This window comes from Cornus florida, unplaced genomic scaffold (assembly GCF_030987335.1).
Source record: "Cornus florida cultivar Cherokee Brave unplaced genomic scaffold, ASM3098733v1 CherokeeBrave_3.0.0_Hap2_Chr09, whole genome shotgun sequence".
Lineage (NCBI taxonomy): Eukaryota > Viridiplantae > Streptophyta > Magnoliopsida > Cornales > Cornaceae > Cornus > Cornus florida.
Window position 1 is genome coordinate 19,346,220 of NW_026775579.1, and position 18,795 is coordinate 19,365,014.

Genomic DNA, 18,795 nt, shown 5'->3' on the forward strand with positions numbered 1-18,795 from the left:
TTTTTCCTCTTTTCTTGGTTCGAGTAAGGGACTTCACAAGGAGCGACTCTCTTCTCTTCATTGCGTTGTACACAGTTTTGGGGTTAGCTGGTCCGTGAGGATCACTTGTAATGACTTGGTCATTTTCCTCCTTTTTCTTTTTTCGGTGATTTTCTTTTTTTCGTCTTTTTCCTATTTTATCTTTTCCTTATTTCGTCTTTTTCCTATTTTATCTTTTCCTTATTTCGTCTTTTTCCCGTTTATCTTTTTTCCTTGCATAACCTCACTCTTTGTGCTCGGATTTGATTCCGGTTTTGCATGCATCCATTATATTTGATTTCCATGAAATTTGTATTTTCACTTTTGTAGAAAGTACATTGTAGTTGCTTACTTTTTCGTAAAGGGCGTGGATACATACTTTCTTGTAAATATTCTTGATTTTTTGGGGTTTTAGTGTAATTATGAAAAATAATTATTTTTCGTCTTAGGGACCTTTTTGCAATTTAATTTGGAAGATATTTTAAAAAAGGACTTTTTTGCAATTTTTGGAAAAGGTGACAAGTGTCACATTCTCATGGTGCCACTTGTTGGCAATGGGGTGGAGTGACTTTGTGACGGCCCAAGCTTTTCAACCTGGCGCGTCAGTGATGAACCGAAAGATGACCCGATAATGGATCTAAAATGCAGAAGCAAAAGACAAAACAACAGTCTCTAGAGATGCAACTTGGCTCTAAGACACCATTATGACCCTCAACGAGGTCACGGAACCCAAAAGAATCAAATGCGGAAGCAACGTTTTAAAAAATGAACAAGAATGAACCTAGAGGCAAAAATGTCATTTCCAGCTTAAAAGTGGGTGCCACCGAGCACACCATTGGAAAGGCAACGAAAAATTAATGAACTTAGACTCAAAATTCGGTTGATTCGGAGTACGGATGAAAAAGATATGGCTAACGGAAGAAGAATGGGCAAAACGGTCAAAAAAGGGACAACCAAGAACATCTAACCGGTTAGGAGACCTTCCTAACCGGTTAGGAAGCAAAAAATCTCAACCAAAACACTGCCCATGCACATGTAACCGGTTACAAAGCCCCTTCTAACAGTTTACATGTGAAGGAGGCAGAATGGGCAGCCCAAAAACCTGGTAGCAAGGGTTTTTTAGGAAAAAATAGAAATTTGAGAGCCTAGATGACATTTTCTGGAAAAACACAAAGAAGAAACCCCCCTCAAAATTGAGTTTTATATGTGACTCATGAAAAAAATTGAAAAATACTCACTGTGAAATGCCCAAAATGCCCTCCCAAGAAATCTGGTCCAGAGGGTCGAAAAAGCTACTAAATAGAAATTTGAAAGCTGAAATTCGTATGTGATTTCCGATGCCAAGACGACATTTTATGGAAAAACACGAAAAAGAAACCCCCCCTAAAATCATGTTTTCTATTAAACCATATAAAAAATGGAATTTATTTCCCAAAGAAAATTTCCAAAATACCCTTAGGTCAGATTATAAAACAAAAGTGTAAAATGAGTCCGTAGGAGGCTCATTTCACCAAAGAAGAAGCTTTGCCAGGAAACGACCATGCACACAAACGTAACTTACCTAGTAAGATGTGCTACAATTTTCCATGGCTCAAAAATATGGCCGATACAAAATATGACCCCCCAATGGCCAAAATGCCAAAAATGTAATTTGTAATGAAAACTTGGAATTCAAAACTTTGAAATGACTTCAAAATACCGTTTGGCCCTTGGCCACACCTTATACATGTTAAATGAATTCTAGATAACGAATTTCATACACAATACACGCTTCGGTGCAAAATAGCATACTAAAACGCATGAATTTCATATAATCTCATTAAAGGCAAAAATCAACATCCATGACATAAATGTGATTCTAAAAGAAGTTTGGCCCTTGGCCTCATGTCATATACATAAAATGAGAATCAAAAAGTGTGCTTAGGAACACATTATAAGTTCAGAATCAAATATACACTTTTAACATATAAAGCTACAAAGGCATTTTAAGCCAATCTTCACAAAATGGAAATCTTCAAGTCCACAAGTCATCCAAGCATAATGGAAACCTCAACTTTGATTCTTGTACCTGAAATATACCCCAGTATCGTAGGGGTGAGTAACATAAAGCTACTCGTAGGAAATGAGCATGCATCGACCTACGTTTTACAAGTTTGCATGATTTAATTATTGTGGTTCATTCCACTTAACATCTATGTCAAAGGTGAGACTCAAGGAGCATCCTAGCTACCTAAGATCATTTCTAGCATCAATCACCTCATTCATGCAATTTTAGCAACATAGGGTCATGCTTACACAAAGCAACAACATAGGAGCATGCTTACACAAAACAACAACATAGGAACATGCTTACACAAAGCAACAACATATAGATTCTCAAGGTTATCAACTTCAAGTCTAAAATGCAACATTAACTAAATATAACAATTTAGCATAATTAGAATATCTAATACCACACATCAAGACATAGATTCTCTAGGTTATCAACTAGAAATCTAAAAGTGTGAAATCAACTAAATATAGCAATTTAGTATGGATATACTTAACAACATCAAAATCGCCAATAGCCAAAACCATAAGTTAATAAGGTAAACATGATTGTCAACTTGGAATTAAATGCGAAAATAAACAATGGAAGACTTGGACATCACGCTCGGAATTCTGCTGAGACCTCAATGGTTATTCCGGGCACTAACCTGCAGGGAATACTACCCTAAGTGCACACTATCTCAATGACTTAGAGGACTCACATCCCCGTACCAGAGCCAAACCCTAGCCATCTCAACTCAACAATGTTCCAAGATTCCAAAATAAGCCAAATAAGTTCATAACTTATACATATTACTACTACATAGTAACAAGTTAGCAATATAACTCTCAATTGTGCATAATAAGCATTTCATATCCATAATGCTACGAAATCACAAGCCAACAATATATTCATGTTAGAAACATACTCTTATGAATATAAATTTAACAACGATCCCTTCAATGCATATAACACAATCAAGTGAATACTTCACAAGTCTAAATCCATGATCTTAAAATAGAAGCACCTTCTAAAACATGATTAAATCCATGGATAAATAAGATAGAATCTAATTACATTAAAATAATTAAACTCTCTAGATTTCAAATCATTTCCAAATGGCCTCAATTTAATATATGATAAAAGACATATCATAGTCATTACATATATTCACATAAAAGCTTAATTAGGCCCATGAAACCACAAAATAGATTTTAATTAATTCTCTTAATTAAAGTCTCTATATTTCCAAACTCAACCAATGCCAAAACTTAATTTAAAAGCATAATACAACTCAATTTCATGCAAGGTACGACCATGAACTTTAATCTTTCACAAAAGATGAATATTAATTAAAAAGAGCAATTCTTATTTAATTAATCACAATTTAATATATGTTAACCAACATATTAAAACAAGATTTTCTACCATGCCACAATTTAAATCAAAGTTATATATCATCATGAATTTTAAATCTTGTACAAAGAATTAAAAATTACTAACTTTCTAGATTTGATACAAGGCACACATATAAGTTGTATAATCATGCTAAACACTCAATACAACACACACAAAAGCCTAAAACATTCCCTACCTCCATTAGAGATGAAATCTCATATCCCCACCAAGATAAATCGGCTCCGAATCCGACGAAACTCCTAGGTTTTGTCGGGGACAACACCACAAACATGAATCCCAAGGAAGCCCCATCAAAAACATAACTTGACTTCAAACCCGAACTCAAGAAATGGCCAAAATGAGATTCCAATCGGTTGGAATCGAAGGCCTCTACGAGGGGAACAATAAACACTAAGGCATTAAGGTATTTCATTGAAGGGAAGAAGCTCAAAAGAAGAGAGAGAAGATGGCAGCCATGGCTACCTCTAGATCCAGCCAAGAGAGAGGGCAGAGAGAGCAAAAATCTGATTTTTCACTTAAAAGCCCCCTATTTATAGAAAAATTCAAAAAGTGCCCCGAACGGGCCCTGCCGGGTCCGGAAAAGTGAAATTTGAGCAGATGCACTCAAAAGGCAAAACTCTATGAACAAAAAAGATTCTAAATGAGAAAATATGAATAACGGAAGAAACAGAATCAGAAACCGAGTCTCGAACAGAGAGTTATGCCCAAAACAAGTTTGGCGCAAACCGGGGCTAGAAACCCTGAAACTGGAAAACATCATCCAGGAGGAAATTCTAAGAGTCTATGACCTGAAGAAATGTGAAAATGAATCCCATACGAGGATTCAGGCTCAAAACAAGGCATTGAGCAATAACTTTCATTAATTGCACAATGGCCCCTCCAAAAAGTGAAAACTGCGAAACTGCCCTATAATGAAAATATCTTCCAAAAGATATTTTCTTAGATACCCCTGAAAGAAAATATCTTCAAAAGATATTTACGAAAAATACCTCAAGAAAAGAAAAAGTTTCCAAAGAACTTTGCACTTATGCCCCTATGGGCACCGGGGACTACCAGAGTACTTTCTCACGAAAGTAAAGATACGTATCTCATGGAAACCACTGAGAATGAAGATACGTGAAGTCAGAAACCAACTCCGAACACAAGAAGTGTGGTTACGCAAACAGAGTGACAAATGAGGAAAAGACAAAATAGGGAAAAAGACAAAAAGTGAATAGTGTCAAAAAACGAAAAATGCGGAATTGACTCAGTTTTCAAAGGAAGTTATCAATCCACAGAAAAGAGTCTCGGAAATCACTCCAGAGCACTCGAGACGACACTAATCGACAAGAAACCAAACTCAGAAGGGAAAAGACAATGGAAAAAATTTATCCGAAAAATCCGGATCATTACAGACTTGGATGCATAATCTCTTGACATTTGGAGGGTGGAGATCCACCCACTTGTTAGCCTAGGATAGGTGTACTTCTTGGCTTAGATGGTTGACAAGTGTAGGTTTAAGATTAAGCCTAGGAAGGAGCCATTGATTTGTGACAAGTGTAGGCACTAAAATAAGTCTTGCATTAGTGTGTGTGAGAGAGGTAGTGTAAGAACACATAGTGAGTGGAGGATTTCTAGGCCTTCCACTCACTATTTTCATTTCATCTTTATCATTTACACTTGTTCTTCAAAACCCTAACCTAGCCACCATTGGAGAAAAGCTTGGTTAATAGCTAATTTCTTTATTTTGGCCTCCTTCCACTCACCTTAGACCATAAACCTTGGGAGACAAAAGTTTCCTCTTGCTCTCCTCTACAAAACCCTAGAATTGTTTTCCATTTTTAAGCTTGGTTGCTTGGATTATAGAGATTCAATTCTCTATTGAGGTAGGGGTGGTAGTATATTTATATTTTAAGAGTTTTATAATCCTTTGGGGTTTAATATATATTGTGTACATGCTTTTAATATGATAGTCTTGCATATTATAGGAAATCCTTATGATTGACTTAGGGTTTATTGATTTAAGCATGTATGTTGTGTATGTATCTTGTATAGGATTATTAATGTTGTATAAAACTCTTATTGATTTGAATTACTATACTATTGTGATGATAATTCTACATTCTACTTGATTACTATTGGTAATTGTAATTATTTTAGAAGGTTAATACTATAATGTTGTAATCTAGTATATAAAGCTTATTATTGAGGCATGATTTAAATTGATAAGTTGGTGGTATTGTATTGCACATTATATCATGTTAAACACTTGTCATTTATTATGCCATTCTAGACTTGGAACCCTAAGACATGGTTTTTATGGTTTCAAAATGCTTGTTCATGGAAGGTGGTATATATGCCTTAATATTTATGTATGAGTTTTAAACTTGCTATATTTTGGATTCTTTTGGGACATTGTTACAAGTGATATGGCTAGAGTTTGGCTCTAGTGTGGGAGGTATGAGTTCTCCCCAATTGAGATAGTGCGCACTAGGGTGGTCTTCCCAAAGGGTTAGTGTCCAGAATAACCTTTGAGGTCTCGACAGAATTCTGAGCTTAAATGTCCAAGTTTTCCACTTTTTGATTTCGCATTCAATTCCAAGTTGACAATCAATGTTTAAATTATAACTTGTAATTTTTGTTTCATGCGATTTGATGTTGTTAAGTACATCCGCTTTGATATTGTGTTGCTAAGAAATATTTAAGTTAGCTTAAGATCATCCCTTAGAACACCTTGAACATAGACGTTAAGTGGAATGCTCCCGTGTATTCGTCTATATTGATCTTGCAGTGATATTAAAACTTTAGGATATACGCATATGCTTCTTCCTACGAGTAACTTGATTACTCACCCGAGTGGTTTGGGTTGTTTTATAGGTAAGGAGATTATGTTCTTGGATGCTCATCATCCTTAGAAGCTTATGAGCAATTTGAAGCATTTTTGTATATTAGCATGCAAATGTTTAGCATGCTTTACTTTTAAAGTATTATTTTTGCATACCATGGGTGTATGGTATTTTAGAAGCTAATGTAACTTCCTTGATTCGTAATGATACTTAAGAATTCACTTTTGACATTATAAGCTTGTTTACTTTAGCATTTATGTTCATTTGGTACCAACTTTGGCTATAAAAATGTATTTAAACCAACTTTGGAGGTTTGGCATATGAAATTCTTGTAATGGACATATATAAGGCCATAAGTTGTTGTAATACATTCATTTATTTATTTTAAGGTTGTTGACATGATCACATACTCAAATCTCATTAAAAATCAGTTTTAAACTTTCATTTTTGAACCAATTCATGAGGGGATTTGAAGCATGGGTTAAAACTTAACACATTTGGTATATAGCAGGTCTTACAGTAGATTTTTAAGGTGTTTTGGTCATCTAAAACTACATTTCGGTCGACTGATGGCTTTTGGGAAACTCATTGCATAGTAAAAACTCATTTCCAGTAACCTTTTTCACTGTTCAGGACCATTTCGGTCAATCGATGGCCTATTTCGGTCGACCGATGGCCTAATTTGGTTTACTGAAACAACCTCCTCTCAAAAATCATGTTTTCAGCAAAATTATACCCTGTTCGATCATCCGAAACTCTATTTCGGTCAACCGAAATAGCTTGCATTCACACAGCGTCTCTGTTATGTTTCAGCATTGAAGTTCCAACTTCAAAGGGTCATAACTTCTTCATTTCTAATCCAAATGGGGTGATTCTTGAGCCTAAACTCAAGAATTTTGAGTCCACTTTCCAATGGTACCAATGTAATTCTTATATTCCAATCACAATGGGAATTATATATGTTTTAGTAAGGTAGGGTTAGTTTTTACTTAAACCAGGAAAGGGCGTTTTGTGGGATTGTTGGCCAATGTTGTTGGGACCTCTTGGATTGTTGTGAAATGATTAGATTAGGTTTTATTCACCTTTTTTGACTTGTTTAGAGTTAATTTTCTCCTTTTATTTGTGAATTGACCATTTTGCCCTTAATTGACGGATTTAGCCCGTTTTAACTCTAGTTTCTTCTTTTGCTCTCCTTAAGTTCCGTGACATCATGGAATGTCATATTGGTGCCTTAGAGATGATTTATATCTCAAAGTACTATGGTTTTATCTTTTGCTTCCCCATTTTGGACCCGTTATAGGGTTAACTTTCGGGTTATCATTGATGCACCGGGTTAAAAAACTTGGGCCGTCACATCACCATTGTTATCTTGAGTCCTTGGTGAAGATTTAATTGATTTTGGTCGACTTACTTCCATGTAAGGGGCAAAGTCTTTGACCTTGTTGTCTTTTATTTCAGAGATGGAGTCGTGGTGTTATCCTTCTTAGGACTGGTGGTTCCTTTCCTTCATGTTTTCCCTTGGGGAGTTTTTGCTGTGGTTATTGATAGAGTTGTGGTGCTCAGAGTGAGTTGATTGGTGTGAGATCATTTCACAGGGACTTGTGTTCATATCATTGAGGATTTATTTGATTCTTGAGGTAAGCTCTATGTTCTTTTAAGAATGTCTTTGGGAGACTTGTTTCAATTTAGGAGACTTAAATGTGGTTGACTCTGAGGAGAAGTTTTGGAGAATCGCTATTGGATATGGCTTATTTGTGGAGTTTTCTCATCCTAGTTATTACTTGGCATGGTTTTGAGGAATCGTAGTTCCAGTGATTGTTCTTGGATGGAAATTGAGGAATTTTGATTTAACTTCGTGCAGCCAAGCATGGTTTTAAAAGACTCGTTTCGTGATTTTGATTGTCGAGATTTTGATATGTGTGCCACTTGGTGGACTTATATTTCAAAGATTTAGTTATCTATGATAGGGATGTGGATATGATGTTTGATTACAGTGTAGTCTTGTAGTTGATCTGTTTCAGGGAGATATGTGGGACTTTCGATGAAATGTCTTATAGTGAGGTTCATTTTGATTTTTGGAGGTTTTGATTTGCTTGTCAAGTTATGGATTCTTGATTGATGTTGTTAATAGGAAATATTTTGAGACGTTGGAGATGTTGGTTTTGCTGTATTGAGGATTTGGGGCCTTAAGCATAATGGTGCCTATGTTATTGTTGTCAGAGTTTGGGATTGGCCAGGATGGTCTGGAACGTCTTTGGACTATATTCCAACTCTCACAGATGCTTGGTTCCTACATTATTTTTGGCCATGATCGTTTTGTAACATTGATGTCATTGGTATCAAGAGGTTTCATGGGTAGACCTAGTGGGGAGCAAGTTATGAATTAGTGCCCTATACTGTCATGCTACTGTACAAAGTTGTGTATTGGGGACGAGTGCCAGTTGTCGTCGATGCTACCTTACCGACGAGTAAGTGTGGGCGGGCACTAGGCACTGTCATTGCTACCACACATTTGAGTACGTTGTGGGTGGGTTCTGGTCGCTATTCGTACTGCCACATCATCTTTGTTCAGTACCCTGATTTGATACGTGGTTATTTTGGAGATTTTTTGGTGGTTGTTTTTGGTTCCTTATGATGGTTCATCAAGAGGGATGCTTTCGATTATTGTCTCCCATTCCCTCATCTGACCTTGGGTTTTGTGTGTGTTTCAACTTGTCGTATGGCCATGTGGTCACTTTTCTTTTGAGAGGTTTCCCTGTCATGACATTGGGTTGTGGGTTCTCCTTCAGTTTTGGGATTGCTTTTGTAGCATGTTGAGTGGGATACTCGGAGATGTACTCCGTAGTTACTCCGGTTTCGCCTTTTTGTTTTGTTGGGGATGGATTTCGGGGATGAAATCCCTTTAAGGTGGGAAGGTTGTAATGACCCAGTCATTTTCCTTCCTTTCCTTTTCTCAGATTTTTACGAATATTTTTTTTTCGTTGATCTTTTCCTTTCTGAGTTCGGTTTCTCATCACTTAGTGTCATCTTGAGTGCTCGGGGATTGTATTCAAGACTCTTTTCTTTGGATTGACAACTTCCTTTGAGGACCGAGTCATTTCCATATTTTCACTTTTTGGACACTATTCACTTTTCGTCCCTTTCCTATTTTGTCTTTTCCCCGTTTGTTAGTTTGTTGGCATAACCTCACTTTTTATGTTCGGAGTTGGTTTTTGACTTCACATATCTTCATTATAAGTGGTTTCCACAAAATATGTATCTTTACTTTTGGAGAAAAGTACTCTGGTTGCTTCTGGTGTGCATAGGGGCATGGATGCACAGTTCTTCAGAAACATTTCCTTTTCTTGAGGTGTTTTTCATAAATATCTTTTAAAGGTATTTTATTTTATGGGTTTTTAAAATATTTTCATTTTGCGTCATTAGTACAATTTTCACTTTTTGGAGTTGCCATTGTGTAATTAATGAAAGCTATTGCTAAATGCCTTGGTTTGAGCCTGGATCCTCGTACAGTATTCATTTTCACTTTTTGTCGAGTCATGTACACTTAGAATTTTCTTATAGTCGTTTTTCTCCAGTTTCAGGGTATTTGGCCCTAGTTGCTGCCGAACTTGTTCGGGGCATATCTTTCTGCTTGGGACTCGATTTTTGACGCCGTTTCTTCCGTTGTTCATCTTTCCTCATTTTGGTTCTTTTTTGTTCATGGAGTTTTTCCGTTTGAGCGCGTCTGCTCGAATTTCACTTTTTCGGACCCGGCGAGGCTTTTTTGGGACATCTTTTGAGATTTTCTATAAATAAGGGGTCTTTAATTGAAAAATCAGATTTCTCTCTCTCTCTCCCCTCTCTTGGCTGGATTCCATGGCAGCCAAGGGCTTCCACCTTCTCTCTCCTCTGTTGAGCTTCTTCCCTTCAATGAAACGCCGTAGTGCCTTACTGTTTTATGTTCGCCTTGGCGAGGCCTTCGATTCCACCGATTAGAATCTCGTGCTGGCCATTTTTAAAATTTGGGCTTGAAGGCAAGTTATGATTTTGATGGGACTTCCTTGGGGTTCTTGTTCACCGTGTTGTCCCCGACAAAAGCTCGAAGTATCATCGAATTCAAAGCGGTTTTATTTTGGTGGCTTTTGAGATTTTCATCTCAAATTGAGGTAGGGGGTATCTTAGGTTTATATTAATGTGGTATTGATGATTTTAGAAGCTTTTACAACTTGTATGCATGCTTTGGTTTAGGTTATAGAATTTAATTTAATTACTTTCGATGGTTAAGGTTTAATTCTCATGATGATGTATAACATAGAATTAAATTGTGGCATACTAGAAAATTTGGCTTTGATATGTTTGTTAATATATATTAAATTGGAATTAATTGAATAAGAATTGCACTTTTTATTTAATAATTATCTTTTGTGAAAGTTTAATTCTCATGGACGTACCTTGCATGAAATTAACTTGTGATATGCTTTTAAATTAAGTCTTAGCATGTTCTTTAACATAATTTAATTTGAGAGTATTTGGATGAGTATGAAAATCTAGAGATTTTAATTAAAAGGATTAATTAAAATCTATTTAAAGGTTCCATTGGCTTAATTAAGTTTTTAACTTGATATTGGTGATAACTAGGATTTGTATACTAACATATGTTAATTTGGGACCATTTGATGTTGTTTTAGAATTTAGGGATTTGATTATCATGATTTAATTAAATTCCATTTTATTGTTCCAATGGCCTAATTAAGTTCTTGATGTGATATATGTAATGACCATGCTATGTTATTTGACATGTATTAATTAGGGATCATTTGGTTGAGATTTGAAACCTAGAGAAATTAATTAGGTTATGTAATTAATTTCCGTTTCTATTGCGTTAATGATTTAATCATGTGTTTGACATTGATTGTATATTTGAATCATGATTTTGGATTTGTAATGGATTCATGAGTTTATGTTTTCAATATTGAATTATATTGTTATAGCGTGTAACGAATCGTACATTGAAGATTCGATATGTGATACTGTTATAGCATGTAACGAATCGCACTCTGAAGATTCGACATTGTCATCCTATAGTAGTTGTGGATTTAGAGCATGTATTGTGTGGTTTCAACCTACTTGTGCATAAAGGTAGTTTCGTGTATTATTTAATAAGTATATAAGTTATTAACTTATTTATTTTGGAGTCACTTGGGATATTGTTACAGAGATATGGCTAAAGTGTGGCTCTAGTGCAGGAGGTATGAGTTCTCCCCATTTTATAGTGTGCACTAGGGTGTTCATCCCAGCGGGTTAATGCTCGGAATAACCGTTTTGATCTTGGTTTATTCCGAGACGTGATGTCCAAGTCTTCCACTATTTGTTTTCGAATTCAATTCCAAGTTGACAACCAATGTTTAATTGTGACTTGTGATTTTGGTTATTGGCGATTTAATGTTGTTAAGTACATTTATGCATTACGATTTTGAATAAATTATAACATGCTTTTAATGTTGTTAAGTACATTCATGTTTTATAATTTTTTAATGAATCATTGTAAACTTTGATGTTGTTAAGTACATTATGTTGTAATGTCCAAATGTACCCTAGGAATGATCCTATAGATTCATTTGGAACATAGACGTTAGGTGGCATGACCCACTTTATTTGTTTTCGTATTTTAGATTTCGAGTTGATAACTTTGAGAATCTATATCTTGTTGCTTTGTATAGCATGCCCTTATATTGTTTATAATTGCATGAATGATGTGATTATGCTAGAATTGATTTAAGGTAGCTTAGGATGATTCCTGAGTCTCACCTTCGACATAGATGTTAGGTAGAATGAACCACAATGATTAAACTATGCAAATTTGTAAAACGTTAGGTCTATGCATGCTCATTTCGTACGAGTAGCTTTATGTTACTCACCCCGAAGTTACTGGGGATATTGTTTCAGGTACAGGAATCAAGGTTGAGATTCTCATTATGCTTGGGTGATTAGTGGACTTGAAGGTTCCATTTTTGTAAAGGTTGGCTTGAAATGCCATTTGTAGTCTTATTTGTCAAAATGTGTATATTTGATTCTAAACATGTAGTGTGTACATGAGTACACTCTTTGCAATGTATTTGATATATATGACATAAGGCCAAGGGCTACAAACTTTAAAGTTCAAGTGTATGTATTTAAATTTCAAGTTTAGCCTGTGAAATGTAATTTTCCTAACTTTGGAGGTTTGGCATGTCAAATTTTGTAAATGAATTGTATAATAAGGCCATAAGCCATTGTAGCATATTTAAAATGCCATATTACACTTGTGTGTATGTTCACATCATCACACAATAACATATAGTGTAAATTGATCATGCTATAGGGGATTCAAATGAGACTTAAAGTCTCTTTTTCAATTTTGGTGCATTGCAAGTTTGTCATTTCGGTCGACCAAAATGAAGGCTCATTTCCGTTCTTTTCTAGGTTCACTTCGATCGACCGAAGCATCATTTCGGACGACCGAAATGATGTTGCCTTGTGGGTTTTGTTTGGTTTGTTGCCTAGACAGGTTAACTCCGCTGTTTGTTCCCATAGGATCTTGTTTTTTCTTGTTTAAGCCATTTAATGGCATACGTGGTCAAGTTTGAACTAGACTTCGTTATTTTGGTTGTCATTGGTGCCATAGGGTACCATTCGACCCTTCTTATTCTAGCTTCCACTTCTGGTTATTTCTTTGAGTTCTGTGACTTCATGGAAGGTCACATTGGTGTCTTAGGGATGGTTTATATCTCTATAGACTTTGGTTTGATCTTTCGCTTTCACATTTCGGATCCATTATCGGTCAACCTTCAGTTCATCACTGACACACCGGGTTGCAAAACTTGGGCTGTCACACCCAACAAGTCTAAATCCATGATTTATATATAGAAACAGCTTCTAATACATAATTAAATCCATGGAACAATTAGATAGAATTTAATTAAATAAAAATAATTAAATTCTTTGGATTTCAAATCAATTCCAAATAGTCTCAAATTAATGTATGTTAAAGAACATAGCATGGTCATCTACAATATCAAGTTAAAAATCCAATTAAGTAAATAAAACACTTCAAATAAAATTAATTAAACTAATTAATTAATTTGCTTTAGATTTTAAAACAACTCTAAATGTCATAGGTTAAAGGACATAACAAGGCATATTTTAATATTAGATTACTAGTTGATTTCATGCTAGTTACAATCATGTGAATTAAACTTTCATAAAAGAAAATTATTAAATCGAAGTCTCAGTACTTATTCAAATGTCCTTGATTTAATATATGTTAATAAACATATTAAGACCTAATTTAATAGCATGCCACAATGTAATTCCATCGCATATACAACCATGTGAATTAAATCTTACATAAAGAAAATAATTAAATTAAATTCTAGATTATGAACAAAAGCATGCATACAAGTTGTATAAGCATCAATAGCATGCAAGACAACAAAAATATAAACCTATAACATCCCCTACCTCCATTTGAAGTTATTGCAATTAATGAAAGTTATTGCTAAATGCCTTGTTTTGAGCCTGCATCCTCGTATGGGATTTATTTCACTTTTCGTCGAGTCATGTGCTCTTAAAATTTCCTTCTGTTGTTTTTCTTTAGTTTTAGGGTTTCTGACCTCGGTTGCCGCCAAACTTGTTTGGGATGTATCTCTCTGCTCGGGACTCGGTTTTTGATGTTGTTTCTTCCGTTGTTCATACTTTCTCATTTTGGTTCTTTTTCATTCATAGAGTTTTGCCGTTTGAGTACATCTGTTCAAATTCCACTTTTCCAGACCCGGCGAGGCCCTTTCGGGGCACTTTTAGGGTTTTCTTTAAATAGGAGGTCTTTAGAGAAAAGGTCAGATTTTTCTATCTCCCTCCTCTCTCTTGGCTGGCAGCCAAGGGGCTACCACCCTTCTCTCTTCTTTTCTGGCCACTTCCCTTAAGTAAAAAGTCATAGTGCCTTAGTGTTTTATGTTCGCCTTGACGTGCTCTACCTTTCCCCCTTATTGGAACCCATTTCTGTCCATTTTTTGAGTTTGGGTTTTAAGCCAAGTTAGGTTTTTCATGGTACCTCCTTGGTGTTTATTGATCACCTTGTTGTCCCCGACAAAACCTAGAAGTTTTGTAGGATTCAGAGCACTTTTCTTTGGATGTGGATTTGAGATTTCATCTCAAATGGAGGTAGGGGATGTTATAGTTTCATATCGTTGTTGTCTTGCAAGCTATTGAGGCTTATACAACTTGTATGGATGCTTTTGTTCATAATCTACAATTTAATTTAATTATTTTCTATGTTTAACATTTAATTCTCATGATGGTGTACAACCTAGAATTAAATTGTGGCATGCTAGAAAATTAGGCTTAGATATGTTTGTTAACATATATTAAATTGGGATTATTTGAATAAGAATTGCACTTTTTATTTAATAAATATCTTTTATGAAAGTTTTATTCTCATGGACGTATCTTGCATGAAATTAACTTATGATATGCTTTTAAATTAAGTCTTGGCATGTTCTTTAATATACTTTAATTTGAGAGCATTTGGATGAGTATGAAAATCTAGATATTTTAATTTAAAGAATTAATTAAAATCAATTTAAAGGTTCCATTAGCTTAATTGAGTTTTTAACTTGATATTCATAATAACTAGGACTTGTTTACTAGCATATATTAAATTTTGACAAATTAAAGTTGCTTTAGAAGTTAAAGATTTAATTATCATGATTTAATTAAATTCTACTTTGTTGTTCCATTCGCCTAATTGATATTTTGAATGAATGTATGTAATGACCAGCATGACGATGAGCGTTTCCAAACTTTTCTTATCAGGTTTAACCTAACCAAGAGCATGGTGATAGAGTGCCATCCTTCCACAGCAGTTTAGGCGTTCAAGTTAGCTATGACCCGAGGGACAATGTTCCATACCAGTCTGGTGGTAAACATGCCGAAGATAATGGACGAACTGAATGAGAGAGCTGATGGTTTCGTACGCCTGGAAGAGGAGGAAGTAGCTAATGCTAGGAAGACATCTATCATCTCCACGGAAGAGAAGTCCAAAGCGAAGATACGGCAGAAGCAAGTTCTTACACAATGTCAGACCTCCTGGAAGGCAGAGAAGAGGCCTAGGGAGGATGACCTGATTACTCCACTTATAGTTACATTGGCAAGGCTATACTAAGAGAATAAAGATAAGTTTCGCCCTCCTTTGCCAATTAGACAACCTTTAGAGCAGAGGGATCAATCCAAACATTGTGCTTTTCATAGTGATTTTGGTCATCAGACTAATGAATGCAGGAACTTAAGGAGACAAGTGGAGATGCTGATCGCTAGGGGAGAGTTTGCAAGGTATATTCAAGGACCAGCCCAAGAGCAGAATCGACTAATTGAGCAAGTCAAAAGAAATCAAAAGCTGAATCACCATAACACCCAGCCCGTTCGGATTATAAATGCCATTCATGGTCGACTTGAACGAGCCAAAGAGTCCGAAGAGTTGACCCGAACGCGTCTTTGACAAGCACAAATGAAGAGACGAATAGGCAGTGTCAACACTCTACACCAACAATGCTCAACAATGCTGATAAGGTTTGATAAGACATACCTGATGCGAGTTCAGATTCCTTATGAGGACCCTTTGGTTGTCAGTTTGACAGTAGCAGAGTGTTTAGTACGAAGAGTGCTAATTGATCCGGGGAGTAGTGCAAATATCATGCCAAGGGTCACCTTTGATCGCCTAGAAATCAATCTAAAGGAGTTGAAGTCTACTGGAAACCCACTGTTGGGGTTTGATGGCAAAGGGGTAGAACCGATCGGCACAGTGGAGTTGATGGTCCGTGCAGCTGAAAGGAACCTTGTCGAAAGTTTCGTGGTGGTGGAAATCCATCCCTCCTACAATCTGCTGATGGGGAGGGGGTGGATCCATAGGGTACAAGGAGTCCCATCGACCCTACATCAGGTGATGAGATGAATAAGTCCAGACGGGAGCAAGGTAATAGATATCCATAGAGATCAGGTCACAGCAAAGGAGTGTTACTTGGTGACTCTGAAAGCTTCAGGGAAGGGAAAAGCTCTTGCCCAATTTGCTGATGAGCAATAGCAATTACAGAAGCCTCCCCTCAGTATGAATGGAGAGGAGGAGCTTCTGGTGCTGACCGAGGAACCACTGGTTGAAGTTCAAATTGATCATTTAAGCCCAGATTGGTCCAGAAAGATAGGTTTCGGGCTTGCCGAGGAAGAAAAACGTCAATTAGTTGATTTCCTTTCCGAGAACGCTGATGTATTCGCTTGGAGCCATCTCGACATGCCAGGGATCGACCCATCAGTCTCTTGCCATATTCTTAATGTAGATCCGAACGTCAAGCCAGTGAGGCAGAAGTAGAGAAGGTTCATCCTGGAGCGTAACCAGATCATTGCAGATGAAGTAAATCGATTGTTGGAGGCTTGATTCATCAGAGAAGTATAGTACCCGGATTAGTTGTCGAATGTGGTTGTTGTGCAAAAGAAGAATGAAAAATGGAGAGTTTGCATTGACTTCACCAATCTGAATAAAGCCTGCCAGAAGAATAGTTTTTCACTCCTAAAGATTGATCAAATGGTGGATGCGACAACCGAATATGAGCGACTGACCTTTCTGGATGCATATTCAGGCTATAATCAAATCCCGATGGACCCAGGCGATGAGAAAAAGACCTCTTTAGTCATAGAACGAGGGATCTATTGTTACAAGGCTATGCCGTTTGGATTGAAGAATGCCGGAGCCACATATCAGAGGTTGGTTAGCAAGATTTTTAAGGATCAAATGGGCAGGACAGTAGAGGCTTACATCGATGACATGGTGGTCAAAAGCAGACAGAAGGACCATCACTTAAAACATTTACAGGAGGTGTTCAGTGTGCTGAGAAAGTATGGAATGAGGCTGAATCCAACTAAATGCTTGTTCGGCGTGGGATTTGGGCAATTCCTTGGACACGTGGTCAACAAGAGAGGAATTGAGGTTAGTCCAGCCCAAGCGGATGCGTTGCTAAAAAATATTGAATCAAGAATTATCAAAGAGGTCCAAGCTCTCACCGGACGCATAGCGGCACTGAGTCGTTTCATTTCTAAGTTATCCAACCGATGCAAGCCATTCTTCGATACAATCAGGGGTCATGGAAAACAGTCCTAGGGGGATGAGCAAAGGCAAGCGTTGATCAAACTGAAAGAATATATGCGGAACCCACCAGTCCTAAACGCCTCAGTGCCAGGCGAAAAGCTTTTCCTGTACCTCGGAGTTTCTAACATTGCGACCAGTGGTGTGTTGATACGATGTGATGAGGGTAAGCAATTCCTGGTTTTCTATGTAAGCAAAACGTTGACCGAGCTAGAGAGAAGGTATTCAAAGGCCGAACGAGTAATCCTATCCTTGGTAAATGCAAAAAGGAAGCTCAGGCATTACTTTAAGTCTCATCCTATAGTCGTCCTGACCACGTTTCCTATTAGGGTGATCTTGCATAAGCTCGATCTGTCCGAACGAATGACGAAATGGGCAATAGAGCTTAGTTCTTTCGACATAGCTTATGAACCCCAAACGGCTATTAAAGGGCAAGCTGTGGCTGATTTCTTACTGGAATGTGATGTAGATGAGCTGGATGAATGCCTTGAAGAATCTTCACGGAAGCTCTTCGTTGATGGCTTTTCAAATCAGATGGGGGCAGGAATCGGGATCAAGTTACAAACATCAAATGGCATTACGCTGTGCCAAGCGATTAGGCTTGAGTTCAAAGCAACCAACAATGAAGCAGAGTATGAAGTGTTGTTGGCTGGTTTAAGGTTGGCCAAGGAGTTAAGGGTCAAAAGTTTAGTTGCCTTCAGTGATTCGCAATTAATAATTCGGTAAGTGACTGGAGAGTATGGAACAAAGGATGAGACAATGGAGGCATACCATTCTTCTGTTATGAAAGAGGTACAAAGATTCGATCAGATCAGGTTCATTCAGTTACCGAGGGAGCATAATGAAGATGCAGATCGGTTGGCTTATAGTGCGTCAAATTCGGGTGAAACACTAGCAAGGGTAATTCCAATCGGGGTACTACGCTAGCCATCTATTCTTGAGGAACAGTCTAGTTCGGATCCCTGGCAAGTGAATGTTATACCATATGAACCGAGCTGGATAGATCCAATTATTACGTATATACGTGATAGTGTTTTTCCCGAATAGAGGGATGAAGCAAGAAAGATCAGATCAAATGCCGCAAAGTATGCCATAGTACACAACCAACTTTACAGGAGCTCTTATTTAGGACCATACTTAAAATGTTTAACCCCTGCAGAAGCTCAGCAGCTACTGCGGACTATCCATGAAGGGGTTTGTGGCAATCATTCAGGAGGAAGGTCTCTAGCACACAAGGCGATGACACAGGGTTAATTTTGGCCAAACATGGCATGAGATGCAGAGGAATTTTTGCGAAGATGCGATAAGTGTCAACGGTTTGGACCACTGATCCACCAACCACCAGAAGATTTGCACGT

General features: G+C 37.0%; 1 protein-coding gene across 1 annotated transcript; it reads left to right on the plus strand.

The window, feature by feature from the left end:
- The first annotated feature begins 15,811 nt into the window (after positions 1-15,811).
- On the plus strand, positions 15,812-16,666 carry LOC132272399 (uncharacterized). The gene is made up of 2 exons (XM_059773557.1): positions 15,812-16,243; positions 16,394-16,666. The coding sequence occupies exons 1-2, from the start codon at positions 15,812-15,814 to the stop codon at positions 16,664-16,666; spliced, it is 705 nt and encodes a 234-aa protein (XP_059629540.1).
- Positions 16,667-18,795: the final 2,129 nt, after the last annotated feature.

Coding starts and splice junctions, on each gene's coding strand:
- LOC132272399 (XM_059773557.1), top strand. CDS start 15,812: ATGAAGAGACGAATAGGCAGTGTCAACACTCTACACCAACAATGCTCA. Junction 16,244..16,393: donor TCCCATCGACCCTACATCAG/GTGATGAGATGA, acceptor TAGCAATTACAG/AAGCCTCCCCTCAGTATGAA.